The sequence below is a fragment of the Diadema antillarum genome, unplaced genomic scaffold, assembly GCF_040938485.1.
Source record: "Diadema antillarum isolate AM-2024a unplaced genomic scaffold, OU_Dant_1.0 seq00001377_RagTag, whole genome shotgun sequence".
Classification (NCBI taxonomy): Eukaryota; Metazoa; Echinodermata; class Echinoidea; order Diadematoida; family Diadematidae; genus Diadema; species Diadema antillarum.
Window position 1 is genome coordinate 904,131 of NW_027272137.1, and position 24,732 is coordinate 928,862.

At 38.1% G+C, this 24,732-nt stretch overlaps 1 protein-coding gene across 1 annotated transcript; it reads left to right on the top strand.

Moving 5' to 3' along the window:
• The first annotated feature begins 1,660 nt into the window (after positions 1–1,660).
• Positions 1,661–22,457, top strand: LOC139708832 (delta-1-pyrroline-5-carboxylate dehydrogenase, mitochondrial-like). Its single transcript, XM_071620792.1, has 14 exons — positions 1,661–1,817; positions 3,623–3,740; positions 4,240–4,332; positions 9,787–9,834; positions 10,936–11,091; positions 13,474–13,701; positions 14,594–14,781; positions 16,211–16,284; positions 16,725–16,921; positions 18,426–18,470; positions 19,022–19,107; positions 19,935–20,123; positions 21,331–21,449; positions 22,183–22,457. Exons 1-14 carry the CDS (start codon positions 1,756–1,758, stop codon positions 22,296–22,298), a joined length of 1,719 nt encoding a protein of 572 aa, XP_071476893.1. The 5' UTR covers positions 1,661–1,755; the 3' UTR covers positions 22,299–22,457.
• Positions 22,458–24,732: the final 2,275 nt, after the last annotated feature.

Sequence of the window (24,732 nt, forward strand, 5' to 3'; positions counted from 1 at the left end):
CGCAACCGGCGCACGCCCTCTTTATTTTTCGTTAAAAACAAAAGAAATAAAAAGAAAAAAATGAAATGAAGCCCGGAAGTGGCACCAGAAATATTAGTCACGCCCCCCCCCCCCCCCCCCCTTTACAGAATTCCTGGATCCGCCCCTGGTTCATAGCTTCTCTACGTGATGAAGAAAACAATGATACAACACTGTTTTTTTCTCGAATTATTATACAGTGAATCAATTTTCTATGAAAACACCATTCGTGATACATACAGGGCGGCGCTATACGTTTTTCAAAGTGAGGGGCCGACTTTATGGAAACCAGGCGCCGACGTCCATTCGTTTCTAGTTCAGAATGGGGGTGGGGGGGGGGGGGGGGAGGGGTGGTCATTTTGCTGCCGCTTCTCTAGCAAAATCGGCTGAAGAAAGCAAAAAAACAAAACAAAACAAAACAAAACAAAAAAAACCCACATAAAACAAAACAAAACAACATAAGCAAAACAAACAAACAATGGTAATTAAGTATAAATAAATACTATGTACCAGATCCTATATTTCCTGCCAAAAAAAAAAAAAAAAATGGGGACCCAAAATGTCAGACCCTAGATTTTCACACACACAAAAAAAATGTGTGTGTGCGGGGCCGGGGGGGGGGGGGGGGGGAGCCCTCCCCCTCTCCCAGTTGCGCCGGTCATGACATATTTGTAAAAACAACAACAACAAAATAAACAAACATATTAGGGCCAAAATATTTATACATATAGGCCTTCTGTATTTCGAGGAAATCGGAAATACCAAATGATTTAGCGATATCAAGCATGATACACCCAGCGACTTTAAAGCTCATGACCCATTGGTATACATCTACCGTGTTTACAAATTCTCTGAGGTTAAACATCATCCCATATCCAATATGTTCCTACTATGGATAAATTACTCAAAATAATGATTATAAATTTCTTTATATTGTGTTCAATTCCCACGAATCGTTCTGTGAACAAGGGCCGCAATATAGTCCCCTTCCCCCCTCACACACAGTTTCACACACATTTTTTGGTCCATGAAAAAAAAAAAGATGGGAACCGTTAAATCGGGGGAGAGGAACTAGAAAAAAGTGACCCTTCTTAAAATTGCAATCATGGATTTTCCTTCCTGAATGAGGCCACTGACCTCCAGCATTTAATCAGACTCGGAAACCTGGGGAAATCGCCTTCCATCACTGTAAAAACTTGACCGACAAGTATGTCTAATTCCGCGAAAAACTTCTCATTTATAGTAATGACATTGGCTGGGTCAGTTTGAAAACTGACCCAGCCAATGTCATCGCTAAAAAATGAGAAGTTAACTCACCCAGCCAATGTCATTACTATAAATGAGAAGTTTTTCGCGGAATTAGACATACTTGTCGGTCAATGTAAAAACGTGCTACTAGTACATTATTCGAATGAATTTTACAAGTTCCTGTGCAATCTGAACAGGTGGGGGCGTAGAATCGGGCGAGTTTTCTATGGCCGATCTTTCCCATGTGGTCTATTTACGTTATGGCGCAAACCCCGACTGCTCTTGTATGTATCGCAGGCATGTAGTTCGTTCCGTGTACATGTACATAACGTAGGCGTACACATACGGCAGGTATTGATCGAGAAAGAGGCTCTACAGCACTGAGAGGAGGGAGTTCATGGTGGCTTTGACGAGCACAGTTGTCTGAAAATCTTGCGAAAAGCCTGCCCACTTGTTTGGTAGGCGTGAGCTACACTAAAAAGGCCGAAAATGCTACCAGCCGGAAAATCTGTAGCTTCATTTACGAAGCTGGGTCACAGAATTCTCTCATGGTGAGTCGTCAACAATCCCATCCATAGATCTGCGCAATCTACTAGATCTAGTACTTAGGATAGTCTATCTAGCTAGTCTACGCGTATGCGTAGACTACGGTGCAATATTTCACGTTCACTAACTGAATCACTCTTTGAAACGTTTTCATTTATTATACTATTTTTTCATTTATTCCATTGTTTTGTTGTTGATCACATGACCTTTCTTTTAGCATGTAGAATTTGGATTCCACCCGAGTTGTATCACATGTTAAAGGGTGTGTACAGAGCAGTTCTGGTCGAGGTGTAGATTTAGCTTTTAACATTTTGCGAGAAATTCAGAAACCACTCTATGAGATGTCAAAGAGCATGCAGTTCTAAGGGGTATCAAAAGTTTATTCGATGAAAACCGGTTTTGAAGTGGCTGAGTATGAGATATCCAAAAACAATGTGAAACAAAGAGATCCTAATAAAGTTGGGGCATGTCGCCTTTTATTATTAGCACTTTTTTGGATATCTCAGCCGTTTGAAAACCAATTTTCATCGAATAAATGTTGAATCCATCTTAAAATTACATGCTCTTTCATATTTCATAAAAGGCTTCTCATTATCTCACTTAGGAATGTTCAAAACATGAATCCCTACCTCAACCAGTACTGTACAGTACGTCCCTTTGAAAGGGACATTCCAGACGATTTTCATAATTTCACATCATGTAGTACCAGTACATTGGGTAGAATTCTAACCCATAATTGGACAACTCTATGTATAGATTTGTGGAATTTGTTGTGGTTCTTGAGCAGAGGAACAATAATTTGTACAACTTTAAACAAATTACACTGAACAAGGATGATGACATAGAGGTTCACATATTTCAGAAATGTAGCAGTGTAATTCCATTGCAATACCGCTTGCTTGTGAGTTCACCTGGGTATAATCTATGCATGTCTTCTTCTTTCTTTCTGCTTCCTTTCTTGAGCCCCAACTCATACATTCTTATGGTGACTCTGCTATGTCATCATCCTTGTTCATTGCAATTGGTTCTAAATTTTGAAAATATTCTTATTCTTCAACCCAATACAATCACAAATTCTGAAACTCTGTCCTCAGTATAACTAATTTACAGTTGTTCACATGTGAAAATCTGGAAATCATCCGGAGGTCTCCTTTAAGTCCTTTCTGTAGAGATTCTAATCTTACATGGCTGAGCAGTCAGTCTGCACTGATGTGCAGCAAACCATGTAGTGAGTCAGATGTCCCACTGTAGGAAATCCATTTTAGTGAAACTAGCCAAGACTACAATTTAAGCTAATGTACAACTGTATTACTATTCACCAGTATCTGTTTGTTGGATTGATTTGAATGTTTGTGTTGTTTATGGGAAGAGGTGATTATGAAAGTACTAGTCACCTTTGAAAACTAGTTTTTGAATTCACTTAATTTAAAAATGCAAAAAGGAAACTGTGAAATTTAAATCATTGAAGTGGATCATATCCCAGTTTACAGTAAGAAGTGAAACCACATTCCCTAATTTTTGTTTTACTCAAGATTGTATTTCTGTTGTTTTGTTTCATTCTCCTAATCACAAAAGTATGTATTGATCTTACTTCTGCATTTTATGTATAAGTTGAAGGATATTTACATACATTGCTACCATTTGAGATGTATTCTTCCATCCAATGCTAAATCCAGTGCACTTACTTTGTAAGAAATCTTTCCTGCTTTGTATTAAAGTAAGGGCTACTTTGACTTTGTCTATCACATCCAGTCTTACCCATGATTTTCTTCTCTTTTGTTTGCTTCCCACCCCCCCCCCCCCCCCCAAGCTGCAAGACGAGACCAGTATTATCCAATCAAGCAGCCAAGGCTAGTACTGTGAGTGTGGTCAATGAACCTATTCTAGACTATGCACCGGGCAGCCAGGAGAGACAAAAGGTCAAAGAGGTCAGTCTCTCTTCTTTCATAATAATCTACATTGTGAGTGCAGTGATATAATATGTTACTTTATTGCTGTATTTTGTACCATTTTGGGGTTTTTTCCCATAAATTATGTGCACATGTTTCGTGGGAAATTCTGTTTTTCCAATATTGCATTGCCACACACAGTATGACTTTTGCGGGAAGGAAAAATTATTAGTTTTTCCACCAAAAATATGCCTTTTTTAGCCTTCAGAATACTGCAGTGTTGTTTACAAGATTGATATTTTCATTGAGTTATTCTAGTGTAACCATCAATGAAACAATAAAGTCAGATGTCATTTAGAGGAATAAAGAGCATTTATCCATAGTTTTCCTACTGTTACTAATTACCCTCATGTACTCATTTTTACCAGAACAGTTTGTATTCGGATGAATTCATAGACACTGCACTTGGCCAGAATGTTCACCTGTCTATAGATTAAAGACTTGGTCTGACATTTCGTATTGACATTCAATCTTACAGGCACTGAAGAAGAGATGGTCACAGCAGGAAGATATTCCATGTGTGATAGGAGGGAAGGAGATCTTCACTGGAAACACAGAAAAGGAAGTCGCTGTAAGTATTAACCCTTTGAAGACTAGTTCTTAGTATATTACTAGTGCAGGTGTCTGTGGGAAATTTGTGTTACAGCAAATCAGCTTGCCCTCAATGGGTTAACAATGTGCCAACAGGTTTGATTGCTCTGATGCCTTAGGGAAACATTGTTAAAAGGTTTAAAGAAAAATGGAAGAGTTGAATGGGAAGAATTTTGTGTCACCATGGATTGGCAGCATGACAGCTTTGCTTTGTCTTGCTCCCTCCCTACTACACAAAAGAGCTGCTTCAATGGTTGGTAATACAATGTAGTTCTCATTCTCCTCTCTCTTCCCTCAAAATCACTTTTTAAAAAAAAAAAAGAGGAATGATATAGTTTATGTAGAGATGGGGTTTCAAGTTGTAACTTATTCCAAGATGATTAGAAACTTCTTATATGAAATATTATTATTAAAGAGCATACATTTCTAAGAGGAATTCAATATTTTATTTGATGAAAATTGGTTTTGAAATGGCTGAGAAATCAAACAACAAAGAAAAACAAAGTGTTCCTAATGAAAGGTGGGACCCACCTTTTATTAGGACCTATTCGTTTCTGGATATCTGAGCCATTTCAAAACTGATTTGTCAAATAAACTTTGAAATCTTCATAGAATTGTGTACTCTTTGATTCTTATAGAGTATATCTTATTATCTAGTAAACTGTTAAGACCTTTAAAGTGTACACATGAATTGAATTTTCTGACATTGTACTTTATTGTATCGGTAGTACCTCTGAGAAATCTGAGTGTGAGGTTGCTCCTATACAGAGATATGAAATTGTAAAGATCAGTCTCCAAAAACATAAAATTTCAGGTACCTTGGTATAAAACAAGTCGTTTAATACAAATGTAGCATTATCGATTGCGTTTGGTTGTGTACTTGTAGTTCAAAAACATTTCCTGCAAACTTTGATGTTCGCCATCGCTTTTTGAACTCACAGGGCATGCACATACATGTACACAATTGTACATGTACAATGTAGGCATATATTAATATACAATAGTAATATTGTAAACAAGGCAATGCCAGTATAAAGTATTCGATAAAGATATTGGCAGACAGAGGCAAGCAAAGGAAACGTGCACATGCCAAAGTGCCACACTACCATTGAGTGAACATGTCAAAGGGAAATTATCTACATTAATTTGCATATTCTTGCACACTAAAGTGAACCATGCTTTGATTGGGTAAATTGATTTGAGACTAACATTACAGCTTGTGATCTGTGTATGGAAGTACAGAAATAACTTTAATTTGTGTGTGTTGGTACACAAGTACCACATGTATGAATAGTGTTGCATGGAAGAATTGTTTCTTCAGTTTTATGCAATTTCATCAGTAATGCTCTAGTTGTGCTGATGTTATGGCATTGTATGGCACTGATGATTTTATTGTAAGCCAGTTCTTGACAGAAATATTTACATGCTGTGTGTTTATTGTCCCCGCCGAACGAGTTCGAGCAGGGGACTATGAAACGGGCTCCGTACGTGTGTGTGTCCGTGTGTCCGTGTGTCCGTGTGTCCGTGTGTCCGTGTGTCCGTGTGTCCGTCTGTCCGTCCGTGCGTCCGTGTGTGATCAAAATGTTCAAAATGCTACTCCTTCGCCATTTCTAACCCGATTTTGATTCTGTTTGCTTTATATGATAGCACTACATGGGAGCTTTGAAACTTCTATACAGAATTTCAGTTGTGACCTTTGACCTTGACCTTTGACCTATATTGTACATTTTGCTTCAAAATGCTACTCCTTCGCTATTTCTAACCCGATTTTGATTCCGTTTGCTTTATATCATGGCACTAGGTGAGGGCTTCAAAACTTCTACACAGAATTTTGACCTTTGACTTCTTTGACCTTTGACCTTGATTTTTGACCGATATTGTACATTGCCTACAAAATGCTACTCCTTCGCCATTTCTAACCCGATTTTGATTCCGTTTGCTTTATGTGATGGCACTAGGTGAGGGCTTCAAAACTTCTACACAGAATTTTGACCTTTGACCTTTGACCTTGATTTTTGACCTATATTGTACATTTTGCTACAAAATGCTACTCCTTCGCCATTTTTAACCCGATTTCAATTCCGTTTGCTTTAAGTGATGGCACTAGGTGAGGGCTTCAAAACTTCTACACAGAATTTTGACCTTTGACTTCTTTGACCTTTGACCTTGATTTTTGACCTTGATTTTTGACCTGTATTGTACATTTTGCTACCAAATGCTACTCCTTCGCCATTTCTAACCCGATTTCGATTCCGTTTCCTTTATGTGATGGCACTAGGTGAGGGCTTCAAAACTTCTACATAGAATTTTGACCTTTGACTTCTTTGACCTTTGACCTTGCTTTTTTTACCTATATTGTACATTGGCTACAAAATGCTACTCCTTCGCCATTTCTAACCCGATTTCGATTCCGTTTGCTTTATGTGATGGCACTAGGTGAGGGCTTCAAAACTTCTACATAGAATTTTGACCTTTGACTTCTTTGACCTTTGACCTTGATTTTTTTACCTATTGATTGTACATTGGCTACAAAATGCTACTCCTTCGCCATTTCTAACCCGATTTCGATTCCGTTTGCTTTATGTGATGGCACTAGGTGAGGGCTTCAAAACTTCTACATAGAATTTTGACCTTTGACTTCTTTGACCCTTGACCTTGATCTTTTTACCTATATTGTACATTTTGTCACTAAATGCTACTTCCGGCGGGGACATATATTACGCACCGCGTGATTTCTACTTTTCCTTGCTTTTGTTTGTGTGAGTGTTAACTTGTGCACATCAGTGTGTTAAAATTTAAAGGCTGTTTGTGCTCCTTCACTAATCATGTTGAACGCCATGAGTGTGCAATTGTGCAGACTTTCTGTCTACACTACAAGTTCTGGTTGTTAAAAATGTGGGGATTGTATGGCCGCCAGGCCACCCACACATAATGAACATGAAAGCCTCACTCTATGAAGGCTACAAACATGTTTGTATGTTACAGGGATTGAATTTAATAGTATCACATGACCAGCATTGAATTATTCATTATGGAGAAATAATGTGCCAAGTATGAAGTACTTTACAAACTTCTCATGATTCCATTGTGTTATCAAGAATTGAAAAAAAAAACATTAACAAAAAATACATATTAATAGAACTGCAGACATTTGTCTTTCAGAGTTTTTTCTTCAAAAGGAAGAAAACAGCATATTTGGGATGTGATAATATGTTTTCAGTTTGTGTTCATTGTGAGCTATATGCTGGCATCATATTACATACAATGTACAGGTGTATAACAGATTGAATGTGGCCATATGCCACACTGGTGTGATGTCAACCTTTGATATCTAATGCTGATTAGTCTGTTTTAATAGTGGACTAGATTTTTGTTAGAAATGTGCATATGTACACAATGTATATGTGTTGCAACTTGAATATTTCCCTTATGAATGCACTGATTAATAACTTTAATAATGTGAAATCAGGAGTCATCATATGAAACAAAATGATAAGTATTTAAACCAGATGGCCTACTGAATCATTCATCTTAACAGCGTACGAATAGATTTCTTTCAACTGTTTGTGTCTGACAATGAAAATGCATGTATGGCCATATGTAGTATTGAGAATCATTTTCAAGTAGAACTCATCCCAGACTATTGACTGCATGTACACTGACTCGATTAGAATTTCGACTAGAATGTATGGAAAGGGATGTTATTGCGCAAGTATTAGATTCTTTAGCAGTATTTTTCATATGACTTTTTGATGAAAAATTAACACTTGTAACGACAAAGACTATAGTAGCCCAGAAAAATGACCAAGAGATATTGTAAATCAAAATTTCAGAATAAACATGTCATGTGGTAGATATTGCAGAATTTTAAAAATTTGTAGAATGTAACAAGTACCAGTATTGTATACAGTATCCTGTGCCATACTACATGTAGGTCTTGTGGGAGTTTATTTAATAGATTGCAAAGAATAAGAAATGCATGTTATTTGATGCACAAATCCTGCCACACTCTGAACTTTTCCCAATAGCCCACCTCTACACATTTAACCAGATTGCCATTAAACTGTGGCTTTACTTATAACAGTTCATTAGAAGGATTGCCGCTGGTGTAGCAACAGGTAGTTTTATCAAGTCTTCATTAGTGCACCCTCTGTACATTAAAGCCTAGAGATGGCACAGCCAAAGAATAATAATTCATTACTGTGTATCGCATGTAGGACTCTGAGAGACAGAGAATCAAGCGACTGTCACAGTTTAAGTCTAAAATTCCTGTTCCTTTGTCATATCACATGATCTACCTTGTGACTCGTATCTTACTGAAGAGTTAATCCTTCCTTCTTAACAAACATCACTGCTTGTCAACTGTACCATAAAGCACTACTGATTACTCAATTGTATACATTTGATATTTGAGTTTCCCAGTCTGAGCGCTAACATCAGTTTTCAGCCAGTTATTGTTTGTCTGTTTCAACCCCCCCCCCCCCTTTCAACAAAAAAAAAAGAAAAAAAAAAAAGAAGAAGGAGAAGAAGAAAGTTTGGTTCTATTCTGCCTGCATAGGATATGACCATAATGACTCTTATGAAAATATGAGTATTTGGTGAACATACTAAGAACACCTTTGACTGAAGTTAAAGGGATAGTACAGTATTGGTGGAGATTAGAATTGGGCTTTTAACTTTATGCGAGATACCAAGAAAGCACTTATGATATAGTACAGAGCATACCATTTTAAGAGGAATTCAAAGTTTATTTGATGAAAATCGGGTTTGGAATGACTGAAACATTCAAAAACAAAGTAAAACAAAGCGATCATAATAAAGTGTGGGTCCCACACTTTATTAGAATCGCTCTTTTTGGATATCTCAGCCATTTCAAAACCAATTTTCATCAAATAAATGTTGAATTCCTCATAGAATTACATGCTCTTTCATATTTCATAAGAGGTTTCTCCTTATTTCACAAAAAAATGTTAGAAATCTGAAATTAGGTCTCAACCAAAACTATACAATCCCTTTAAAGATTCTATTTCTCATAAGAAGAAATGCTGGTAGCTAACCTCAAGGCAAATTGCCACTTATGGTTTGTTTTGTTTTGTTTTGCTTTGTTTTTACCAACCCGTGGTGTTACAAAGTGGCGACTCCACATCTGAATCTGCTTCAGAGTGTGTCAAGTTTCTTGAGTGAATCTAGTATAACTTTGATACAAATGTACTTGTACATGTGACAAGTTTTACAAACCTGTCAGTGACCAAGTTAGTATAACATTTTGATTCACTGTGTTGTCAATGAATACAATTGTACAGTTCAAATATCAAAGTTTTCAATCCTGTCTAGATTCAAATCTGCAAGGAAAGCTGTACTGCCCTTGAAGAACAAATCTTGTGTTGATGTAAATACAGTCTTCTTATCTCTCTCTCTTTCTCTCTTTACACAGCCTTTTGATCACCAGCATGTTCTGGCCAATGTCCACTATGCTGACAAGGTATGGTCCACTTTGGCACAAAACATTTTGAATTTTTCAAAATCATGAAATTGTCAATCAGTTACAACATTTTGAATTTTGTTTCTACAATGCTACAACATAAAGATGAAGCAGATACCAAGTAGAGACGATTTGCTGAAGATGTACTTTTATTCTATTATGGTAGCTCATTCCATCATTGCCAATTGATAACAGTATTTGATTACAAAAACTGTTGTATAAATCAGTGAGCTATATTATGAATTCAAGACACTTTGCTATAACATGTGATTTTCTAGATTTATACAGCAAGATGAATCTGTGTGTAGGCAGTGCATGTAGGTGTTTTAAACAGCTGATTTGTGTACAGATTTGTTCTGTTTTTTCAGGAAAATAGTTTGGTGTCCATTTTTTATGGTCTGTAATTTTGTTTCACATTTATCAAGTATGCAGAATGTAATTATTGTTCACTCTGTGACCACGTATTTAACTAGCATTACATTGAGGAAGCTGACATGTTGTAAGACTATTAAAGAACAACAACATTCAAAGGTATAAGATACACTGTAACTGTACAACCAGCCTGCTGTCTGTTGATATTTCACTCACACCTCTTACCTAGCACTTTGCATTGTCTTTTATGCAGAGTTCTATTGTTTTTAACCCAGGATGGCAGGCAGAATGTGGCAAACAGGAAATTCTGAATTCGGTCAAACTTGGGTGTTCTTTTTTTTTTTTGGGGGGGGGGGGGGGAGGGTCTCCAAACTAGAGTAGTGAATAATGGCAATGGAAGAGAACATACATGTGATCTATAGATCTACATTTCATAAGATGCAATATGTGATTTGGTCCACTTTTTCTTCAGTGGCAGGAGTACAATAGCAGTCACTTGTAAAATGTGTATTCCCAGATCATCTCATACAAGAAGCATTTGGTATTTGTCATTCACAGTGTCTCTTTCTATCTTGAAAGGGGAATTACATTGTAACTATATAAAGGCTGTGAAGTTTGGGAGATTTCAGCAGTAAAACATGGACCAGTACTGTAGAGCATTCTCGTCAAAGGGACTTTGGTTTCTTCAGCCATGTAAAAGATTGTTACACTAAATGTCTCCCTCTGTAGACCGTAGTAGAGACAGCCATCAAGACGGCCCTAGAAGTGAGAGAAGAATGGGACCGAAGACCTCTAAAAGAGAGAGTAGACATTCTGATGAAAGCAGCTGACCTTATCTCAGGGAAGTATCGGGCTGATCTCGTCGCCAGCTGCATGCTGGGACAGGTAAGGCACCTCAGAGCAGGTTGCTTGGGACTGCCTTGTTTGCAAGCACACAGCCTGTAAAAACCATCCATTTGGCCTGTGATATTTTATTTTTTTGCGCATATGCGCTGAAAGAAATTTGTCGACAAACTTATTTACATTTGTTGATGGGGGGGGGGGGGAGCGTTCATGAGAATAGGGTTATCTGTCATCAACCCTTTGGTTAGGGGAAGTACTAGGGAGGGAGAAAGGGAACCCTAGTTCACCCCCCCCCCCCCACCCCACCTACCCCCCCCCCCCCCATATAAAATTTACATCTTACATACTGAATACATTGTAGGGTATATTTTATGAAATGTATTTATTTTTTGTGGAAATATAGTTAGTGTATTGATATTTGCAAAATAAACCATTTTATGTAAAGTCTGACTTCTGTATAAACTTTAGGGTGTCGTATATTGTATCCAAGCTGAGGAATCGATAATATTACTCTTTAAAAGGGATGGCACATTTTTTTGTTGCTCTTTCAGTCAAATTCTAAATTGCAAATTCAACCACTTGTGACATTGTCGTACAAGTCTAAATTTCAGAATCAACTTGCATATACGCCATACACAATATTTCCTTGTGGGTTCTGCGCCTTATTCTGCTTGCTATTAAACTAGGCAATGAAATTTCTCAGTTAGATATGGTAATCTGGCCATCGTAGTTGATACCATTTTCTTAAAATCATCCCTTTTTGACATTTCAGTAATCAAGTGACAGACTAAGTCTTCTTGTCTGTGAGCTTACAAGACCACTGAAACGTTTTGATTTAGTACATGGTGGAATGCTTATTTAAAATTTCATGAACACTTTTTCATAAAGAACAGATGTTCTGGAGCCGAATATTGTTCTGTATGTAGATTTGATAATTACCCACAAATGTAAGGATCACACGTCTGGATTTGTAATTTACAGGTAATGCTCTGTAAATTACACACAGATTATACAGTAAAAGTGGATAATCTCAAAATAGACTGTCTTCACGTTGTAAGTGTTATGTTTTAAACTCACCAATTTTACAAGCAACATTTGTAGACATGGTATATATTATCTGCTTAAATTATCAGCAGGCCTTTATGTGAGCCTGTTTGTTCTTCCATGAGCGCAAGTTATGATGACTATCTGTGATCATTGAAGCACAAACAGAATAAAGGACAGCATGCTGGCACTTATTGAATGGTTGGACAGAGTGTAATGCACTCTCCATTGCTGTAATGGGTTTGTTAGCAGCCAATGTTCCCATAGATCAAGGTCATTGTAGAATGCTGGTAAGGCCAGATGTCAAAGCACTTTTGTGTGAAAGTACGTACTCCACAGAGCCCCCCCCCCCCCCCCCCCGAACCATAAAGCTGTTTGAATTTGTCATCAAAGGTTAATGTTAATTGTAATTGAAGTACATGTAATAGTAATATGTAGCAGTCACTGTGCGTCATCATAGTGTAGTAATATTGTATTAATGTTGCAAAAGAAATATAGGAGGAATAGAAGCAGTCACATAAGGATATACTACTGTAAACGTCGATATTTTCGCGCGATTAATTTTTCGCGCTGAGCGGCTCGAAAACGTATTCGCGGGTTCTTAAATTCGCGCTCCGCAGCAGGTTACTTTACTGTAGTACACATTCACTGCTTTCATCCAAAGCCTCTGCTACATAGCTTGCTATGCCAGCGTACGACAAGCGACGTAGCGAGCGGCTCGAATGCGAGTACAAGCACTCAAATACGTAGTGCAGCTGTGACTGTAGTACCGTAGTCACGGGGGACTGTAGCATCGGTGCGTGCGGTGCACACATGCATGCTACAGTACACAGCAATCTAGGGTATCGTCTCTTCGCACAGTACAAATGTACTAGTAGCGTAAACATGCCTGTACATTGTACTACGTAGCAGTATCATCGATGAAGCGCACACAATTCATCCCGTTCAAAATGTGCGTAGAAAATTGTGAAGATATATTCGCGCGTTTTTGAATTCGCGCTAGCCGAGCGTAGCGCGAAATCCGCGAAAATTAATGTACCGCGAAAATTTCCACGTTTACAGTATAGGATAGGAGTAATGAAATCAAGCAGTTTGCAGGTGAAAACAAGACTAAGTTAGAGTCATGTGTCGTGTTTCATGAGCCTTTGATATGGTGGCCACTATAGGGAAAGCATTTCATTAGGTAAAGGCAAGATGGGAGCTAGATTATTTCATGAAGTGGAGTTTCAAATCAAAGTCATTTCATGTAGATAGATAATCTGCTTGTTTTTTTTTTGTTTATTTTGTGGGGAAAAGGGGAATGGTGGCAGTCTAAATTCATTGGTAGTTCTGCTTGCTGTGACTTTGTTGATTCTTCTCCTCCCTTTCTGGTGTGATCAGGCCAAGACTGTGTTTCAGGCAGAGATTGACATTGTGTGTGAGCTGGCCGACTTCTACCGCTTTCATGGCATGTATGCCCTTGACTGGCTTGAGAACTCACAACCAATCAGCACGTCGGAGTCAACGAACACCGTTCACTGCCGTGGATTGGAGGGATTTGTGGCAGCCATTGCACCATTCAACTTCACAGCCATTGGAGGCAACCTTGCGGGCACACCAGCAATGATGGTGAGTGTATAAATCACCACATCACCTCACACTGTTGAATCTAAATTAGCCTTTTAATGGATCTCAAATCTTATATCCGGGCAATTGCCCCCTGGGTGCAATTAACCCTCGGCTAAATACTGGTTAGTGATAAGGTTAGATTAAAGATTAGGGTTAGGTTTAGGCTTAGGCTTAGAGTTTGGGTTTGAGTTAGGATTAGGTTCAGGATTATTGTTAGGGGTAGGGTCAGGGGAAGGGTCAGGCATAATTGCCCAGGGGGTAATTGTCCTAGACTCCTCAAATCTACATATCAGCAGCTTGGTTATCAGGGCACATATTATTATCATCTATAACATGTTCTTCATTGAGACTACATCATCGACATTTTTTTTTTTTTTTTTTTTTTTAAGGGGAGATGGGTATTGAGTAATTGGTATCACATTGTAGAGCTTTATCTCCTCTACAGTGTGGTGCCAGTTTTAATTTATTTTCATTTCCAGTAATCTGCTAAAAATCAAAACCACAAAGGCACTATTTTACTTGATATCTGGAAGAATGCCTACAAATCTACCCATTTTCAGTTAAGTAAACTTTGAACTTCCTGAAAATTGATTGCTTTGCTTTTATTTACGCTCAAATCTAAGAATGTGATAGCGCCCTTCTGGTTCGTAGCTCTAGCTGACGATATGTTGTTTCTTCTAACAATTTAATGTTACACCAAAAGAAACGTTCTGTGAGCTGATCATGAGTGCAAAGGGATATAAAAGGAACAAATTCTTGTGGATCTATTTGATAAGAAAACAGGCAGTGTGTCACATGAAAGCTAACATAAAATGGAACAAGTGCCATCTGTTTGTTTAACCTCATGGGGTCAGTCCATTTGATCTATTATCCAATTTTATCCACTCATCAGGGAAATGCCGTCCTGTGGAAACCAAGCCCCTCTGCCGTCTATTCTTCATTCCTTGTCTTCAACATCCTGCGTGAGGCTGGGATCCCTGATGGTGTCATCAACTTTGTTCCTGCCGATGGTCCAACGTTTGGAGACACAGTGACCAGCAGCCCTGATCTCGCCTGTGTGGCTTTCACTGGCAGCACTGGGTGAGCTGGGATGATGATGGTGATGGTGGTGATGATGATGATGATGGTGATAATGATGATGATGGTGATGATGGTGATGATGGTGATGGTGATGATGATGATGATGATGATGATGATGGTGATGATGATGATGATGGTGATGGTGATGATGATAATGATAGTGGTGATGATGGTGATGTTGGTGGTGATGATGGTAATGATGATGATGTTGATGATGGTGATGATGGTAATGGTGATGATGGTGATGATGGTGATGATGATGATGATGATGATGGTAATGATGATGGTGATGATGGTAATGATGACGGTGATGATGGTGATGATGGTAATGATGATGATGATGATGATGGTGATACTGTAAACGTCAATATTTTCGCGCGATTAATTTTTCGCGCTGAGCGGCTCGAAAACGTATTCGCGGGTTCTTAAATTCGCGCTCCGCAGCAGGTTACTTTACTGTAGTACACATTCACTGCTTTCATCCAAAGCCTCTGCTACATAGCTTGCTATGCCAGCGTACGACAAGCGACGTAGCGAGCGGCTCGACTGCGAGTACAAGCACTCAAATACGTAGTACAGCTGTGACTCTAGTACCGTAGTCACGGGGGACTGTAGCACCGATGCGTGCGGTGCACACTGCATGCTACAGTACACAGCAATCTATCGTCTCTTCGCACAGTACTAGTAGCGTAAACATGCCTGTACATTGTACTACGTAGCAGTATCATCGATGAAGCGCACACAATTCATCCCGTTCAAAATGTGCGTAGAAAATTGTGAAGATATATTCGCGCGTTTTTGAATTCGCGCTAGCCGAGCGTAGCGCGAAATCCGCGAAAATTAATGTACCGCGAAAATTTCCACGTTTACAGTATTGTGATTATAATCCATGGTCCTATACACTGTGCTACACTAGCTCCTCATTTTATGAAATCAAATTTTGCATGAATCATCAACTAGATTTAAACCAGTCATGTGGAGCGCCAAATAGAATGCCAAACATGCTTTGCAAGTATGCCAGAATTTCGTAGGTAGGAGATATATTCCTGATGAGAAATTCACATATCTGTAGTAATCCACCACCTAAGAGGCTCCAACCCCCAACCCTTGTGGCCGGGGTCAATCTGTAGAGTTGGAGTTGCTCTGTGGTGCTACAAGTGTATCTTAACCTTAATTTTGAACAATGACCAAAGTAAAGTTGAGCGGGAGAATGATTAATTCAAAGCGGGAAAAAATACATCTTATGTGGGAGGCACACAGCTAGAGCAGGAGAAATTCAAACTCAAGCAGTATAGTGGGAGATTTTGAGAAAGTGGTCTCAAAGTGGGAGAGTTGGAGTCTCTGCCTCCTACAATTAGACTTTGGCAATGTGTGAAATTCTATGAAATTATGTTTGCTTGTCTACCTATTTGTTTAATGCATTTTACAGAACATTCAAGAGGCTATGGCAACAGGTTGGTGAGAACCTCAACATCTACAAAACATTTCCAAAGATTACTGGAGGTGAGACTGCAATGAAGGCATCCTTACTCTAGGTTCTGTTACTTTAGGTAGAACTTCTTTTCCTGTTGTGAGTTTAATTGTTCTTCATTCCCTGTTTTTTATGTAGTCACATGTAGTCTATCTTTTTAAGAGTAGTCAGAATTCTCAGTCAAACACATTATATGTAAATGTAGTTCATGCAGTTATCATTTATCTTGCTTCTTAATTGATGGTGCAGATCGATGAAATTCACAATCATTTGGTTTTGCCTGTTGTATCAAAATCACAGTTGTCCTAGCAGTACAAGTTTTGACAAAATAAAGATTTTTACCGGGCTAATTAGTATCTAAGAATACAAACATAATACAACAAACCAGCCATAGATAAAAATGAAAACTTTTCTGAGGAAATATAAGTTTCACAGAAGCGAGCATTAAACGATAATTATTTGATTCATACAGAATGTGGAGGCAAGAATTTCCACTTGATCCACCCCACTGCGGATGTGGAATCGTCCATCATCGGCACGCTGCGTTCAGCCTACGAGTTTGGTGGCCAGAAGTGTTCAGCTTGCTCCCGACTCTATGTACCAGAGAGCATGTGGCCAGCTTTCAAGGAAAGCCTTATTGAAAAGCAGAAACAGATCAAGTTAGGCTCAGTAAGTCCCATCTCTCTTAATTAGCACAGATGATCCTTTAAAGGACAAGTTCACCTTCATAAACATAAGGATTGAGAAAATGCAACAATATTAGTAGAACACATCAGTGAAAGTTTGAGGAAAATTGGACAATCGATGCAAAAGTTATGAATTTTTCAAATTTTTGTGTTGGAACCGCTGGGTGAGGAGACTACTACAGCTTGTGAGTCATATGCGTACAACAGTATAAAGAAAATGTAAAAGAAATTTCAACATATTTTCACTTTTTTCGCATAATAAAAGAGCACTTGACTTGCCTCTTTCTAAAGGCAGGGGGAATAATATTACCCATAACATTTGTCGGTAACGAGTCAGGGGAATGTGTCCTTTTTTCAAAAGATGGAATTTTGTTAAATTCTCTTTATATTTTCCTTATATTGTTGTACGCATGTGACATCTAAGTTACTCATACACTGCAGTAGTCTTCTCATCCAGCGGGTACTGCACAAAAACTTCAAAAATTCATAACTTTGGAACGGATTGTCTGATTTTCCTCAAACTTTCAATGATGTGTTCTACTAATATTGCTACATTCTATCAATCCTTATGTTAATGAAGGTGAACTTGTCCTTTAATTCTGTAGCAACCAGAAGTTCCTTGTAACATCAAACTCTCTTCAGTGGAGGAAGCAGTACGTTGGATGGTATGAGTGGAGATAAGATTGCAGAATAGGGTGAGACAAGGACATTATATTTCACACAATTTTACAACCACACATCTACACACACTCTTGCATACATACATTCAGCCAGAGCATCTTGCTGGGGTATTTTCTTCTAAAGGGACGGTCACAGGCTTTTCAGGTGTTAAAGGGTTAAAAGGATTTAAAGGGTCAAATGGATTTTATTAATGCCTGGTTCAGTTACCAAGATACAATCTTCATATGATGAGAAATATGTAAATATTTGTCTTTGTTTTAACTTGTCCTTCTTTGCCATTATTTACAGTGCCGAAGGAATGGAAGGAATAAGAAAATATGTGGCTTTGTGTCTTCTTTAGCTTTAGATTTATGTACAGTCAATAACTGTTTCTGGTCGTTGTTCATTGTCCTGCAAATGCAGATGTCTATTTAAAAGAGAAGAGCATTTGTGATGCCAAGATTAAATCCTTTTATAGAGTGATATCTTCATTTCATTTCTTGCAACTGATTGACAAATTGCCCTTCATCGACATACAAGCACCAATTTATTCAGCGTTTTAGTAGTAGCCATAATGAAAATTCATGGGCATGCATACTTGGGTTGGACACAAACTAACAATCTCCTGATCTATAGACAGATGTTGTATCCGCTAGACTACCAAGCTTCCACCCGACACCCAGTGATGGTTCCAAGCCTTTAGCAACCGGTACTGCGTATTTATTCAATTAATGAATTCTTGCATCATGTTTATTTTGTTGCAACTGATTCTGACTAATTGCCCTTCATCGACATAAATACTATTTCTTGTCTGCTTTACTCCCCAGCCTCTGGATTTCACCTCATTCTTATCAGCTGTCATCAATGAACCTGTGAGTTATCTTTTTATTCACAGCATCAATTGATGATAATGATTATGATGAAACAGCATTAATACAGCATCATTTATTTGTAGAAAACATTCAAGGCATGCAGCTCCCACAATGTGTCACACATCATTCAAAAAGTTGCTGGAAAAAATAGGTCTTCAGTTCAGATTTGAAGGTATTGAGATTGATACAATTCTAAAGAGGTACCAGGTATTGGTAAAGAGTTCCACAGATGTGGCACAATAGAAGAGAAGACTGTGATTGAATGTCGTCAAAAATGTCCATATTTTGTGTGGTAATCGCACCATGCACCCAAAATGTTGTAACAACAGCAACCAAAGCTATTAAGCATTTTAAATTTTGTATTTCCCCTTTTATCTCTCTGAAGTAAAATGGACTTTTAGATAAATGTTATTTGAAGATTTTTGTGTACTTGATTGTCTTGAGAAATACAGTATGGTATGAATGATGCAATTGTAAAATAAATAATGCTCAAATCATGTAACAATTGTTTGGAATATTGAGGATGTACTGGTATGTTGTTTATTTTACAGGCATACAAGAAAGTCAAGAGCTATGTGGATTATGCCAAAGAGTCACCCAACTTGAAGGTTTTAGCTGGAGGGACATGTGATGACAGGTAATTCAGTTGTTATTGTTTGAAATATGCGACTGATGTCTTTATGTAGCTAACTGTTATTTCAGATTTACTATGACTACTATAAAAGCAGAAATGCTTGTGTCCATGAAACTTTTGTGATTTTAGCCAAGATTCACAAAAATAAAGTGCATGTAAACGCCTTTATCTGCACTGTTGTGGAAGCGAGGTTTGCGCTGGATTAAAGTGCATAACATATCATTTACAGTTACTGTACATATTTAAGATGCAGGCCTACTCAAGAGAGATAAACAGTTTACCCCTTCCAAGCAATGTAATTTATCCAGTTCTTACACACTAGTATGCATGCATGTGTGCACAGAACAGCTCAGGTCAGGCTGAGTGCCTTCAAAATCAATTACTAGTAGTGTACATTTTTTCTTGTTCTTTTTTTCTTCAAACTATGTGCGTTTGGTAGTGCGCATTCAGTTTTGTTATGTGGTTTATATCAACCGGCAGTGTGTGTTCAATTAACAAATCCCCTTTTCACTGTTACATGCAGTATGCTCATTCTTTTTTCGTGGTCTGCAATTTGCAAAAATTCCTGCTGAGAAAATGGTTGTCGGCTCCAGTTTGTGAAAGTTTCATGCCTGCCTATGTGTCTGGTTCTACAGTAGTTTGTGTATATGTGTTTGTGTATGTTCTGAAAGTTAATGTTTCATCTGTGTATCAAACAAGCGTACATCAAATCATTTTTTTAGGCATATTTGTATCACAAAATATCACAGAGACTTGCCTGTTTAGTGAGTATTTTCCGTTCAAATGGAAGATACACAAAATTATGTTTTGTCCAATTTGTCTCTCTCCAGAGTTGGATATTTTGTCGAGCCCACACTAGTAGAAGTGTCTGATCCAAATGACCGCATCATGAAGGAAGAGATATTTGGACCGGTCATTTCAGCCTACGTCTACCCTGACAACAAGTTTGATGAAGTTGTGAATTTTATTGACAACACATCAAACTATTCTCTGACCGGAGCCTTGTTTGCTGGAGACAGGTTTGGACATTTTTTCGATTTTTCTGTCTGTTTTGACGCTGAAAAAGGGGAACTCAACAATTTGCATTTTGGAAGTAAAATTTCACTTCACATTAACATATCTTTTGTTTAGTGTATGTTTGAATGCAGTACATTTGATATCTACTATCTTTCAGTCACTTTTCATAGAAGTTGAGAACTGCTGTCAATCAATTAAAGACAATCTGGCAAGAGTTTCAAGTAATTGCAAGCTAGTTAATGTTCAGGCAGCTTTTGATCAGTATTTGACATCAATATTGAATTCAATTTGAAGTCTTGATGCTTGGCCTGTATGTGATATGAAGCCTTTACTTCGGCAGGCATAGCTTCTTTCCCATGACAATCAAATTCAAACCAAATTTCCTAAGTGGACAATTAAAAAAAATAGAACTAAACAATAGACATAACTGAACAACACTTGACTGCACCTCAAAGTTGATGGGATCTCTTTAGATCAGGAATATCTTGTATAGCTCACCGAGCCAGTAGTTGACGATTAAAACTGTAAACTCCCTTGCAATGTAACTTTTGATTTGCCGCTTGATGTTATTGGCATATTGTTGATCAAAACAAGATTTATCTAAATATGCATGTGGCAAACTAACTCAAATGTAATAATTTCCTGTAGGATGTGTTGTGCTTGGTGGAGAGATTAGTCGATGGTTGCTGACTTGACAATGAACTGTCAACCACTTCTGAATGGGACACACTTTCAATCTCACTCTTGCCATAACTTGTCATGATTAGTCTGTACTGCCCTCATCTGTTGAATCATTTCTCCTCGTCTATCCTCACAATACCCTTTGATGCTGCTTGCCAAACCCGCTACTGCCCTCTTGTGTCACCCATAGTCTCTCATACTTCCCCTCACGTAGACCTTTTCAGAAATCACTGGTTTTCAGAATTTCACATGGTACATAGACCTCAGGCTATAATTTGATGAAATGATCTCACTTGGCAGTTTCTGCATCTGACGCAAAAATATGAAGAGGAATATGCAATCCTCATTCATTGATAGTTTGTTTCTAAGTACCTGGGCTGATTAGCAAGAAAAGTAATCCAAATGATTTGTTGATTGGCAAAACCAAGCAAAGTTAAGTAAAGTTAGGATTGGAACATGATATGATTATTGTTGTCACTGGTTGCGATGAAGACTTAATTTGTTATCATTATTGTCTTCTGCTTATAGTGATGTAATTGACAGTGCCTGCTCAGTCCTGCGTGATACAGCTGGAAATTTCTATGTGAATGATAAGAGTACTGGATCAGTCGTGGGACAGCAGCCTTTTGGAGGCGCAAGGAATTCAGGTATAATTGACAGTGGTCACCATTTTACTTTCATTACACTCATTTCTTCCATTCCATGGGCACTGTCATGGACTTGAGTCAAGGACGGGTGTTAGTTAGGAATACAAATCAATTCTTCTGGTGCATGAGATGGCTTTTGTTTATGTTTTAATGAGTGGCTGTTCAGTATAACAAATGAAAGGTGGTTGCAAGTGGTAATTGTCTTCTTAGACATTAAAAGAATACTGCAAGATTATTTTTGATCTCTAAGAAATTTTATCAAAAATATAACATTTTGTGTATTTCTTTTTCTTGACTCCATTCTGTTTTTATCATCTTTTCCTTGAATTTGTCCTCTATCTTGAAAAAGCACCGACAAAGTGGGACTCATTTTACAAAGATGTTAAGATAGTAATTCTTACAAAAATAGTATCTTCTTGTCGCAACAGCCAGTCAGGAAGCAGTGTCAAGTGTTATTACCATGACACTTGACATTGCAGCAAAGAGTTGCTATCATCATGGAAACTTTTCTATGAAATAGAGCCTGTGTTTCAGAAAATTTGGATTAGTTTTAGAGTTTGTCTTGAGTGTGCTTTACTCTTGAAAGAAAAATTCTGCTCATTGTTCAGACATATATATATTTAGTACAATATCTGTGTGATTATGTAATAAAAGTAATATTTACCAATCGTGACAGCATTCATATAGATACAAGATACGCATACACATACTTGCTTTATCTCTTTCCTTTCAGGTACAAATGACAAACCTGGTAGCGCCCTCTACCCACTTCGCTTCGTGTCTCCACTGACAGTGAAGACGACACACAGCCCACTGAGGGAATGGCGTTACGCACACATGGCAGAATAAGGTCCTTCTCTCTGAGAGAGAGATAGGGAGCTACTCCATAATGCTGCCATCTGTGACGTGTTGCTACCATCTGTGGCTCGTTTGCTGCCCTCTGTGGCCTGTTGCTGCACTTGTTGTCATATGACCTGGTATAACCTAGCTTCCCCTCCTTGTTCACAGACCAGCAGAAAACATATTATATCCGGAATTACAACTCTCAGTTTGTGGCACGCCAGTAGTATGCTTGTACTTCTTAAAAGTCATTTCATTCTTTATTTTTGTTGTTGTTGGGGGTTGGGGTTTTAGAATACATGTAGGTGAAGGATGGACTCATTAAATCTAAAGGAGAAAGCTGATTTGATAGACAGTTGATGGCAGAGTGCACTCAAATTGATTATTACATAATAGGGGGATAGATGTGTTACCTCTGGGATAGATTGTAGTTGTCATTATAGAGGTCAAACCAACATTAACAGTAGCAATGCAATTGTTTGTTTCTGGTATGTGTTTTCTTTTTAGCATCTATTTAATTTGAAATTAGTGTTTGTGTCTTGTACATTTTTTTTTATATGTATTTGATTTGAAATGGTCAAATCTTTGGTCTTCCTTGCCTGAATATTTGTGTCATATTAATCACCGGATAAATAACTGGAAAATGATGAGATAACTTGAAATGTAACTGAGGCCAGAGTATGATCAAGCATGAATTCAAGACTTCTGATTTATGTAATAGTGATTGGACAATGCTGTTGATATCCATTTCCATGTATGTTTGGAGATGATAAACTCACCATAGTTGAGCAAAACCACAGGAATTTCTGAAGGCATGGACTTCGAACTTTATGAATGCAATTGTGCCGTGTGCCATAACTTATCATGAGTCATTATTAAATGATTTTTGTAAAGATGTTCTTTTCAAATTTGAAGTTATGAATTGTTGTTCTGTATAACGGCTGTTTCATTTATGTTGTCTTCAAGTAAGAGTGCTGCTTCATTGACTATTTCATTTCAGTTCTTTGTTTGAAATGAAAGAGAAACCTTTTGTCTGTTGGTTTCAGTTATTTCCAAGTAAGTGTCATTGGAACTGACTGGCAAGTTTAACTAAGTCAAGAAAGTTATAAGTGATGGTAAAGTTACAAATACGAGGACTTTTATCTGTTTATAGGCAAGTGAAAATGACAAGATGATACATCCCTTAGAGTTATGAGAGTGTTGATATTGGTGTAATAAGCAGAGTTGAATGCCAAATATGATATGCCTGTAATGATGTGGAAATATTTTAACCATGTTGTGTGAGCTCTGGCACTAGATATTTGGCTGTTTTCATGCGCAACGTACACTGTAGCCCATCAATGTCCCATCTACAGGGGCGGATCCAGGAATTATGGAAAGAGGGGGTGCCTTTACAAAATTAAAGGGGGGTGCACGCACCCCTCCCGCATTTTTTCTTTTTATTTCTTTTGTTTTAACAAAAAAATAAAGGGGGGCGCGCTTGGTGTGCTCCCCCCCCCCCCCCCCCCCCCCCCCCCTGGATCCGCCACTGCATCTATCCTTACTGGTGGCCATTTGTTATGATGCCTGTCTTCTATGGGATGAAAACCATTTTAATTGTCAGTCCTCTTTCCATTCTGGTATAATTCCCTCCAGAAGATATTTACATCAAAATCGATATCTTGATATGGGAGGAGAACAGTGATGCCAATATGAAATACTGTGAAACTAGAAATTTTCACGTGCATGAAACTTTTAGGAATCTCGCGAGGAGCCACAATTCCCAAAAGTAAAATGCATCAGAAAGGTTTTGTCTACACAATTCAGTATATGTAGTTCACTCCTATTATTTTTTTCATTGGTGGGAATTCACAAAAGTTTCATGCTGCGAAAAAGGTCGTTGGCTCCAATTTGGCTGGTACTTTTAGTAGTTTGATAAATCTATTGTGTGTTGTTGACATGAATAGTGTATAATTATGTGATACTGAATATGTGACAGAAGAGAAGATTTTGCAGTTAACCGTGTTGTATACCTCTGACCAACAACAGGGCATTATGGTCAAGTCTATTACTTATCTCAGCGAGTAAACTTTACGTTGGACACAAGGCGTAATGTAGTTAAATGGCAAAAAGCTGACTAGAATGTGAATATCTGTCATGAGGTCTGAACTACACCACTACCCTCTTGCCCACTCTCTCTCTCATGCTCTCTCTCTCGCCATCTCATGAGCCATATCTTGTTTAACCCGTTGAGGACGAGTCCAGAGTATACTCAGGCAGGTGTCTAGGTGTGAAATGTGTGTTGTTGCAAAATCAGTCCATCCTCAACGGGTTAACAGTTGACTCAAAACTGATGTTTTTAAAAGATTTTAACAGCCTTACATGCCTGAATGTTCTGTTGGAGAAGAATTACTGTAGAAATCCTGTTTTGCCAGTATATCTTGTGTTTAGGCTTTCATGTCTG